The following is a 12,102-nucleotide window of genomic DNA, read 5'->3' on the forward strand; positions in this document are numbered from 1 at the left end:
CCTTGTGACCCTGAACAGGAAAAGAAAGGTGGTGTTTTTTTTCCCACCTGGATCCAGCTACTTTTCCTTGACCAAAAATTTGAGTGAACATTAATTTTATTTGCTTAAGTTGCATACAGACTGATGTTGCATGATGTTGAAATCCAATCAGGCAAACTCTTCGGTTTTACATTGCCAGCACCTGACCTGTTGCCTCTCTCTCACTCCCTCTTGCTCGCCCGCGCTCTCCTTAAATGGCTTCAGAGGCGTAGGTAACTGTTGGTGTGTGAGCAGGTGTTGCTGGGTGAGTGCGGTTGTTTGTGTGTGTTGTGATTAAACAAAGTTGTGTGTTTTGTGCGCTGGTGCTTAGGTGCTCACTTGTGGTGCTTTGACCAGTTAGTTGAGTTGAGGGCAGCAAGGCTGGGAAGTGCAGTCCTGCACGCACATGAGCCTCATCTGTAATGAGTGGTGGTTTGCGACCTTGGGTTAGTCCGTCCATCCAGTCAGTCAGTCCACGTCTTATCCTCTCCAGACATCCAGGGGGTTTATTAAATCCATAGAATTGCCAGCTTTCCCCACTGATTGTAAACGTGACACATTTGGGTCAGCACACAAGTGCTGCTTAAATGACCAAACCTTCAACTGGAAAAGATGTAAACATCATGATGAACTTTAGGAAGCCATGTCCAGGTTAGGTATTTTGGAGGCTAAGGTCAGTCGCATACATTCCCATCATCTGTGTTCTAATTACAAAAGTTCTGGAACAAAATTGAAACAAGCGCAAATAAAACAAATCATTATACTTAAGCCGGGTACGGACAACTGATTAGGCACTACTGTAACATCACATTGCACCCCCACCTTAGAATACTCGACTCTTCTGCACCCCTTTAATTTTCCTACCCTGACTCCCTCTTCCCTGTTCCTTTCCCCCTCAGGGTGTAACATGCCCTCTCTTTTATATTCTCTCTTTAATAAAGTTTTTCTTATCCTTCCTTAGAGAGGGCTGGTGATGGTCACAACTATGCAATAAAATTAATGTATTTATTTAATTGTGATAATAAAACATGCATTGCTGTCAAAAAAAAAAGATTGCACTACATGTGTTGACCTTCGACAGCATGTGCAGACAAGGTTGGAAAAAAACAACAATCAACTAGGTATATTATGATAGTTTTTAATAGCCAATGTTATTATAGCAGTCAAATGATCAGCAGGCATGTACACTATACCACAGTGTATCAGATATGTGTAGAATGTCCATTATAGCAAAATAACATGTATTAAAATGGTTCCTTTCATGGCCACATACAGGAGGTCCAGAGATCTCGAAATTGCACCAAATAGCTTGTAAAATATCATAATGTCAATATGTGAGTTTGTGTGTGTGATAAATATAGATACTTGTGTAAGTGTTTGGAGTTAATTGTTTTTGACCAAAAGACACTTCCACTTCTGAACAAAGGTGGAAGTGTGAGCTTATCTATTGAGGCAGTGGTAATTGGAGATTGATTTGAAGGGATTACTTGGACCATTCAGAATCATGTTGAGTCCATGTAGCCAGCTCTGTAGTGAGTGTTACCATTAGAAGGGCACTGACGATTGTAGTACAGCCAGCCTCCTTTGGGTATCCCAGATCATTTCCTGGTACCTTTGAAGAGGTTGGGTCCAAAGTCCATAAACCATTCTCCTTGAAATTGTGATTGCGAGTTTGACAAAAGCTGCTCTACGGTGTGTTTATCACATCAGCAGTAGCAGCAGTGGAGTTAGTCAGCTGTTTTAGCTGTTTCAAACACTCACAGGAGCTGCTACTTTGCTTTCCTCTCCTCCTCATCACTAATGATTGCACAAATAGTTCATTCAAGATGAGAGCCCACTGTTTTGTCCAACCGCTGCATTGTATTGGGTCACAAACATGTCAGATCATGTCAAAGGAGATACAAGATGATATAACGGATAGTAGTTTGAGAGGGAGGAGCTCACATTGTTATATAGGGTAGGAGGAGCCAGGATTTTCAAGAGGAGGAGTTTCCACTAGGTGACGTCACCTGGCGAGAAAAATCCAACTGGCCCATTTGGAGCTGACTTTTTACAAAATGTGAAATAACAAGGGAAGGAGGAAACACTGTAGCAAGACCATTCTAAAGTGAATGTTTCATAATACTGCCCCTTTAAAGATGTTGAGTGCTCTAAAGAGTCACTTAAAACATGTGTTAAAGAAACTTTTGGCAAAATAATAATAAAAAAAAAAAAGACTAATAAAAGAAGGATGCAGCACATATATTGAGGTTAAGTGAGGCCAGCATCTGAAGAACAGATGGTTTAACTTTGATATTTACTGTGTGAAGCTGAAATGTTGTTGTTGGCTTGATTTGGAATGTCGAATGGTGACCTTTCATTGGCTGGTTTGTTGGCAGCCTTCCAAACAAAAAGAACCGAATATCACTTAAGAACAATGCTTTTCAACAGTCAAGATGCATGATAAACCAAGTCGGTTGTTTTAACAGATCACACATAATTCACTGGAAATACATTTCATGATAAAAATCTAATTTTCATTAACATTTGATGAGAGGATGAGAGTAGGAAAGAGTTTGGATGAGGGAACAAATTAGTAATTTAACACCACTCCAATTTGTCTCTTGCTGAAAGCGAGAAAGTTCTTCCTGTGGTTTGACCATATCTTTAAAAAGCCTTTTTTATGCTACAGGTGCATTGTCATTAGTTATTATAACAGGTAATACATTGATGAGTAAATTATTTTCTCATGCAATTTATGAAAGCTTTGTTGTAAATGTTAATGTCACTGAAATAAGAATGGCATAATAATCTTAGAAGTTTTAAAGGACTTGTTACATCTAAATCCAAAATGATTGCTTTTGTACTTCCTTTTATGTTTATTTTAGTGTTGTCAAAAAATTAAAATTTCACAATTAATGGCAAGATTTGTATTTTTTTTTTTTTTTTTGTAAATTGCAGTTCATTTTTTTTATCTGAACATTTGTTTTGTGTCTTGGCAAAATTAATGGAATAGATAAGCAACTCTGTTCCAGCAAACTCTGTTCCAGCAAATATATATATATATATATATTTATTTTTATTTTTTCTCCCTGGATATCTCAAGTTGAATTAAACCAAGTTTCAACTTCCCATGATGCACCAAGCTTGCAACGATACAAACCAACCTCCAATTAACTATGAACATCTAAATAAAAGATGAATGGCGATAATGCGCATTAAAATTATTATCAGCGTTAATGAGAAAATGAGTTAACACAAATCTGCGATGGACTAGTGCTATGTCCATGGTGTACCCCCACCTAACCCCAATGAGAGCTGGAGATGGGCACCAGCAGACCCCCATGACCCTGAAAGAAGGAGCAAGCGGGTCAGAAAATGGATGGACGGACAGCTATAGTTTATTTTATCAAGTACTTGTTTAACCATCATGTCACTTCTGTCAGACCTTCCTATTCTTCTTTAAGACTGCCAACACGAAAAGCTGAATTTTACAGTCATCCTAAGAGTAAGAGCACAGCTGTCCAACCTGGCTACTCATTGAGTTCATTAGCAGAAAATCTGCCAATGTGTGAATTATCACAGAAATACTTGGCTTTCTTCTAAGCCTTATCTAATCTACTTGTAAACCATCAAAACAAATCTAACACTGGTATGAACCCAGTTCTTGTTTTTGGTCTGTTAGAAGCAGGAAAAACAAAAAGCAGGACGATGTGAGCAGTAAATGACTGCATGTTTGAAACAGACCTGAACTTTACATTAAATGTTATTGCTTATTGTGAACAAATGTACTCTTAATATGGTTGTCTATGGCACTAAGGGGCGGATTCATTAAAGGTTTAGGCGTATTAAAATGTGTGCAAACGTCACTCCACGCGCTAATAATGAGTACAAAGCCAAGGGAATCAGGAGTGCGCCGCCGCTGCGCTCTCAATCCATTTAGTGTGTTTCCCCCTAATGAATATGCATAGTAGGCGGATCTCCCAGGGGGGATAAAAATATGGGAGGAGGACATGCTAATACATGCATGCAGGGGGAGCAATGCGATTCATGAAATCTGGAACTGTTTGCGGTGATATTTTTTAGTACCAGAAATCAGTAAAACTGAAAAAAACACACGCAGAGATCATTGCTGCAGTAATTGTGGGCAGAAAACACAGCGGAGATGGAAAAAATGTTCCAGTTGTGTGTGTGTGAGAGAGAGAGAGAGAGAGAGAGAGAGAGAGAGAGAGAGAGGAAAAAAAGCTGGACGTGCATTCATCTCTCTTCCGCGGGTCACTGTCTCACACACACACGCGATTAGCCACGAGCATGCACCCATCCGTCACTCACAGTCACATCCACGCACATTTCTCCACTGCGGGATGAATAAATAATATCTATCTATCTATCTATCTATCTATCTATCTATCTATCTATCTATCTATCTATCTGCTGTAAATCATCAATTTTTTTTTTTATTTGTTTCCTCTACTAACACCTCCCATTCTACTTCTGCGCACTCATGTTCACCCTCCATGTTCAACACAACAAGTACAAAACGCTCATTTAAATAAGGGCGGTCTGCACCAGTTCTGCACGTGCACTAATCATTAAATAAAAAGTTACTGTATTTTATGATCCCTATGTTCCTTGTCCTGTATGTAATCCTTTTGTGTATTGTTTTGTGTCTTGCCTTGTTTTATTGTTAAGTGTGACATTTTAGTACATCAGCCTGTCTAGCGATAACAGATAGAAATTAGCCTATGGCTATAATCTGACATATTTACATTTTTTGAATGTTCATTGATATGTACTGTCCCTACTTAAATAAAAAGAATGAATAAAGAAATAAAATTGCTGCAATCTTAGTGAATTCCACGCAGCAGGTGAGGAAACTGCGTCACTAAAGGATTTAGGGAAGCAACTGATTTACCACCCTTTATTTCAGATCTTAGTGAATCCGCCCCTCAATGAACTAGATTCTTCTCTGGGACCAGTTACTATCTGTGGTGGCCTCATCACTATCAGAGCAAGATTCAAAATAAAGAGTATTTGGTCTGATAAAGTATTATTACAAGCTGCTTAGTTATTGAACAAATAAAATAAAGTCTGAGACTTTTTATTGTACTTCAGTCAAAAAAAAAACTGCCTTATGAGGCAAAGACAATGTCTTGGAGTGGGTATGATGATTCCTTAATGTAAAACTGATGATGCATCAATATGGAATTATTAAGACCTTCAATTTTCCAATTGAAGTCATCCCCAATTCCAAATCTTCAGCTTTTCCTAATTTGATAACATTACTGGTGCATTAAACTGATCAGATCGTGCCATAGTTGCTTATCAGTGATTCGTTGAGTTAACTCAAGGTGGTAATTGTATTTTTGAAAAGTGGGAAAGGAATTAGCATGTTTGAATTGCACCACCATTTTCACCTGTCACAGTCTTTTGCTCCTATTCCCAGCTTTTGCATAATCGACACTACAAAAGTTTCAAAAAAACACATCTCTCTATTCATACAAGTCATGAAAACTGTCTAGCCATCTCTTTTGCTAAAGTTCATAGGTCCATATCTGTTTCTCTTCATGATGCCTGGGAAAAATCCCTTTGTAAAAGGGTAAGACAATATTTCCTCTGTCAAAGCACAGCAACAGGCAAATCACTCAAATCTCTGCTCTGAGGACAACCTTTTCTTTCTACAGCACTGTTTTGGAATGACTACGCAACATTTGGTAGCATGAGATTTCACATCTCATTTAAACACTTGCTGTACATTTAACCAGCCAAATAGCTTTTTATGGAAAAAAAAAATGGGAAATTGGGAGATGTTCTCTGAAAAAATTGAACATGAAACAATAGCTATTTCAGTGTCAGGAAAGCATTTCTGTCATTATTGTCTATTTTCTACATCTGTAGAAAATCTGAGGCCTGAAATGATTGTTCTGGCAGCTGCCCATAGCTTAGGTGGAGTTAGGACTACTCTGGTGAAACCACTCATGCCATTCTATTAACTGTGTTCATGTCAGGATTGGTGATAAGGGTTAGTGCTTGAACCTGATGGGCCGGGTTGGGTTTTTGCTTAATTTCAATTGTTATACCACAGGCTCGGGCTGGGTTCGAACGCTGCGCGGTAAAGTAATGGTCAGGTGATGTGTTTCGATTTGATCGGCTTCATTCGGGTTGTACATGTTCGAGGCCGTGTTATGTCGGGCTCGGGTCTACTTTTTTGGGCCAGATTAAAGCTCTATAGTGGTCTTGAAGAGGCAGACTAGTAATGTAGTATGGAGGGTCACAGGTTCAAAATATGACATCAACTACCATCTTTAGCAGGCCTGCCTACACTGTGGCTCTTCCAGAGGACACGTAACGATGAGGTTTCTTCTAAATTCTTAAATTGCAGTAAACAATGGTATGTGATTACAGAATATCTTCTGGTCAGTTCTGGTCAAACTGCCCTAAGCAGGCCAGATAGTATTGTACCGAACACTTACCAAGGTATTTCTCAGAGACTCTGTAATTGTTTTGTTTAGTGCTATCAGCAACAAACAAAAAGAGCACACAACAGCTACAGATTCATGGGATGCTCACAATGAAACCTCTGAATCCCAGACCAGTCTGCCCCAAAACACTTTGACCAAATAAACCCTGTGTCCGCATTTGACCATTTCATTCAAAACCGCCACAACAAACATGATTAATATTCTGCAGAGTTTAAAGTAAAGCATACCAAACTAATATAAAGTTATAAAACTCATACTTTGGCCCAGCAATACACTAGTGTCCTGTCCTGTACTCTTCACTGGAAGGATAGTCTCTGATTAAGATATGTGAATGAACAAGATGTTTTTTCTCTCCCAAATTATGCAATGTGTCATTTTGGGGAAGCGATTAATCATCACTTGTGTTTCTGACCTCATTTTTGCATAAATTCATTCCTTGTCCCATCCACCTCACTAAACAGTTTGTTCAAGGATTGATGTATGCCCTCTGGATAATGTATTGAGGGTTGTACCAGGACTGCTGACTCACTCTAAAACTGCATTTAACTTCTTAATTTATTTGAGCAGTTACCTTTTTTTCTCCTTCCATCTATATATCTCTAAGTTTCTGTTTATGCAGGCATGACAGCAGCAATAAAGTATATAAATGATGATCGTGAGTAGGGTTGCCAAACGTCCTTTAAAAGCTCAATCGTCCCTTATTTGAACACAAAACTACCCCTCCCTTATTGAAATGAAAATGGACACACTTTGTCCTGTATTTTTTGTAAAAAAAAAAAAAAAAAAAAATGAAAAATAGATAGGTAGAAAGGTAAAAGTACATTAGGGAATTATTTTTATAAATCAATGGAAACCAACGTGTCGCTGGTGCACTTCAAATTACCGTAGCTCTGTAAATATTTGTCAATGACAGTTTCCAAAAAGCTAAAATGTACTTACTTGACAATTTGATGACATTACAATAATTTCACTCACACGTGTTGGAGAAGTGATTTTCCTTAGCGACAGTATCAAAGAAAAAGAAACAGCAGGCTGAAGAAGAGCGATACGAAACTGCTAATTTGATTTTTAGAATTTACCAAGGTTAGCTACTGTAGCACACGCATGTAAACATCATAAATATGTAACATTCCTTAATTTCACCTTTACTTTTAAGCAGTGCATTAAAGCCTACTTTTCTCCGTGCGTGAATCTGAACCGGCGCTTAGCGTCTAGTGGGTCCCTGCATGACAGGAGAAGCAATCTGTTTTCATGAGCTGAGGTCCCGGGGCAGAAGATTAAAATGCTTATTTGGATCCTGAGTTGAGAAAGTTTACTCTAAGTACCTCTGAGGGCAACAGCAGTCGGAAAGGGAGGTTCTTTGAAACTCCTTCAAAAGTTCATAGCCAGCTTTAGCTTTGATTTAAGCCGTTTCTTTGAATGAGAAAAAAGAAGCAGCTGAATTGGTTGTCATACAGGTTCACTGGGACTTTCGCTGTTGCTGTTTGTTTTAGAGGGAGAAAAAATTAAGCTTTTACTATATATTATTTTCATTTTTGCATTTCAAATAAATTGAATTTCTTTTTTCGACAGTTTGTTGTTTTTAAAAAGCGATAACTACAACTCCTGAAATGAGAATCATCACTGACTCCTCCACATTCTCATTTATTAGCATTTGTTCCATGTTAATGTTTTGTTTTTCTTTCTTTCCGCAGTTCCAGCCAGCATCTACAAAGTGTCAGAGGACATTGTAGTGAACGAAGGCAGTAATGTGACGCTCAGCTGTTTGGCCAGTGGCAGGCCGGATCCTTTAATCACCTGGCGACTGCTCAACCCCTCCGGTAAGAACCTATGCAATCAGACTCCATTACCATACAGCAGAGTAGATGTGTGACTCATGTGAGCCAAATTTAAATGCTGGATATTGCCCGCAGGCAACCCAAATTACAGAAGAAAAAAAAGTCTGTCATGGGATTTGTCATATTATTTTCTTTAAACTGTAGCTCATTGAAAAGCACAGTGTGATCATATCGTTCAGGATCAAATTCACACCAAGTGTAGCATTCGCCTTACTGTGTAATCCTAAATTCCAGCTTTGTAAATGGATATTTCTTAGATGACTCTCCTTTTTACCTAACATCTTGATCCAATGCTTGAGCTATGCTGTCTTTAGAACAAACACAACTAAAACTGGAATTCTATTCCCAAATCATCAATGATGACATTACAATATAACATGTTTCATGAAGTTTAAAATAGTTCTTCAACTGTTTTCAGTGCATAATCCAAAAATCGAGCCTCAAAGCGTAAATATGGACAGCAAACAGGATGCATGTATGTACTCATTTATAATGCTGACTGTAAATTTCATATAGTGTATTCTGACCTGGCCTGATAGTGATAGTACAGGTAAAGTAACAGTTGATAGGGATTTCTTTGTTGCGGAACATGTTTTTAAATTGAATTTACAAGGTCCGCTCTTACTTTGACATTTATAGCTGTAGTCAACGTACAAAGTGCAATAATGGATACATTTGTGCTATGTTGTGCTGGAATAAGATAAACATTATAATTTTTGGTGGTTTGCAATTAATTCAATGCAATTCATTTCAAAACATTTTAAACTGTCTTGGAATTTTATAATCTCATTGGTTAAGGATGTATAATCACAATGAAAAGCAAAGATGTTAAAACTTGTGTAATAAACATTTACTAATACTCCCGAGGATCAATTACAATTTGAAAGAACCAGTATGTTACGTTATATTTGTTTATACCAAGACATTTTCACTCCCTAATTGTCATATTTGCACGAAAGGTCAGGACCCTTTTGTGTCCGTAATTGACGCTCTGGGGCACCCCCATGTCTATTTTAGGGTCAGCCATAAACTATTATATGAGACCAACTTCACCACATATTAACGCCCTGAGACCGTGGGGCATACATCAGGTCATGTGACCACTTAGTCTGTTAAGCTGAGAAACAGAAAAAGTGGCGGACATTCCTCAAATTTTCACTGGAAGTTGCCATGTATTAAAGGGCTCATGTTACGCTTCATTTACTTTTCTGTGCTTTAAACTACATGAAAGTGCTATTTTGGATTCATACACATGCCCAAAGTGTTTTTTTCATTGATTCCCTCAATTGTTAGTTAGTGGGTGATTTGTTTCTTTTTTACAGCAGGGTGAGTCCAAACACCTCGCTCCAATTTGATGATGCGTTCCCACTTTGATGAAGAATTTGACGCGGCACTGAGCTGGAGAAGCCGCGCCTCCAGGAAGCTCTCTTCCATGATTGACATGTAAAGCCCAGCCCCCACGCGATGTCTCGTGTTTATGAAGCAGCATGAGCTAGGCTACGGTGTGGAAGAGAGGAGGGCGGGCCATCCTCTGGCCCTACGTTACCGTGCGGGGAGGAGGAAGTCAGTGTCCCATTTATAGACACTCCCACTCATGAAAATTCATAAGTAAGCCCCAAATCAGCCTGTTTGTGTAGAGTTGTTCAGAAAGAGACTTTTCAGAGGCTAAAACTCTGGAAAACAGGCGGGTTTGGGAAAAGTTTGCGGTAGCATGACATGGGACCTTTAAAACTTGTGGGAAAGTTATTGATCATGTACAAAAATTTAGAGGTGGTCCTAAAGACATTTAAAAAAATCAACATATATGTGAAAATGCTTTTGTTTTGGAAAATTTCAATTTGAAATCACATTGCACTCACATTTTTAGGGACATGATTTTCACACACACAGGCCTGAATCCCACACATGCACAAACAGGACCTGTGGACATGCATTAATGGAGAGATGTCAGAGTGGGGCTGCTTTTACAATGAAGGGAGCGCACCAGAGCGGTGTTGGGGTTTGGTGCCTTGTTCAAGGGCACCTCGACAGTGCTCGAGAAGTGCCTTGTATAATGAGTGGTGTTGATGTAGAACCTAAATGCCGAGGGAAATGAAGAAGGACAGGCTGGAGTAGATTCAAGCTAACAGTCCATTTGATGAACAAAAACCAAAACCAACAAAAGTACAAACCAAAACAGACCAACTGAGTGGCAACAAAGAACAAAAGCAAAAAGAGAACATAGTCTTTGCATCCTAACCCCATACCCTATATACCTCTGACAGGTGCTCTTAGTACTGTACATTACATTGTTGAAAATATGTGAGAACTAAGTGCCTATCGGACAATTTGTCAGCTTCTGTTTTAAGCCGACTGCTGACAAAAAAAACATACATTTTATGTCTGTAGGAGTTTATTGGCAGAACTACATTACAGTTAAGAACATTATTTATTTATTTGGCCCCTCTTGTTTCTGCATACTTGAATTTTTTTACTAAAATATATTTCTGTCTTGGAGGACAAATGAGTCTGAACTCAACCATTTTTGATCATTTGGAGGAATCACAGAGATTGCAGAATGCTCAAAATGCTGATTTAATTTGACTTGAAACAGTGCTGACGTTTAACCCTATTAGATTTGTCACATGTTCGGTTACAACAGATTCTAACAAATACAACAGTGATTCATCTTTGGGCGCCTATAGGTACTCGAGTGTTTTCTTTTTTTTTACTTTGGGAAATTCCCTTGTAGTTTGTTCATAGTAGAGAGTGGTCTAAAGAGAGTGGTTAAGTGGTCTAGGATGATGTCTTGTGGTGAATTGAAACAAGTTAATTCCATTGATACTTACCTCTTTCCCTGCTACAACTTATACAACTTTTCCATGTTGACTTTGGAGGCAAGCCATGGTAAGGTCACAAGATCAACCAACCAAACACATTTTTCAAAATGCTGATTGACAAATGATGCTATAGTTAGATATTTAGGCCACAAAGCGTATTTATGTATTTGTCCAACATTTTACTATTGGATGCTTTAAAGCTAAGTTTGTTGAAGTGTCCACATTGATTATAACTGTCAGATACCATTGCAGAGACACCCATGCTTAAACTGTGTGCTGTCAAGCTGATTCATCTGTTATTTTTGCCTCTTTTGCTTTATAGTCACAAAGCTAATTACATTAAAACTGACATGAGTGGATTTTCTTTGTCAAACTGGCATATTCAATACACTGGAAGATTAACAGGAATAAGTATTTTCAGTACAGATGATGTATATATTTACATAATTAGACACCATCAGTGACACTGTTGATATTTGTCATTGAGAGAAGAAGTGAGGCGAGATATTGCCTGCACATCAGCCATCCTACTGGTAATTACGGAACTCAGGGAGTGTTGAATGGGTTTTGTCTGAAGTCTGATAATACATTGCATCAACTGCTAAGAAGCAAAGATTTTCTTTCTTTAGAGACAGTAGGTTATAAGTTGCTTTAAGAAGCACAGTGACTTGGTAATTTCTATCTTTTGAGCACGATCTAAGATGACTATGAGGCATGAAATGCTTCATTATCATTATGGATGTGGACTTCTGCAGGCCTGGCAAACAAGGTGCTCATTAATGTGCGAGAAGTAGCTGTTCACCTAAAGGGCTTTCTTTCTTTTCTGTCTTGCAGTGCAAAAAAAAAAGAACAAGCAAAGTTTAACAATGATAGTAACAAGTTCGAACCTGAGAGAGAATTGTGTTGACAATCGCGTTCAAACAAAGCAAAATAGCATTTTATTCAATCTTTCCACTGCTCAGCAAA

At 38.4% G+C, this 12,102-nt stretch overlaps 1 protein-coding gene across 4 annotated transcripts in view; it reads left to right on the forward strand.

The window, feature by feature from the left end:
• Nucleotides 1-12,102, forward strand: part of lsamp (limbic system associated membrane protein) — a 721,324-nt gene that overhangs the window by 636,320 nt on the left and 72,902 nt on the right. For all 4 annotated transcript variants that reach the window (XM_028465480.1, XM_028465482.1, XM_028465481.1 and 1 more), the window contains one exon: nt 8,174-8,299. In XM_028465480.1, coding sequence (XP_028321281.1) covers nt 8,174-8,299 — 126 coding nt within the window. The remainder of the gene's footprint in view (nt 1-8,173; nt 8,300-12,102) is intronic.

The sequence above is a fragment of the Gouania willdenowi genome, chromosome 13 (assembly GCF_900634775.1).
Source record: "Gouania willdenowi chromosome 13, fGouWil2.1, whole genome shotgun sequence".
NCBI classification, from domain to species: Eukaryota; Metazoa; Chordata; class Actinopteri; order Blenniiformes; family Gobiesocidae; genus Gouania; species Gouania willdenowi.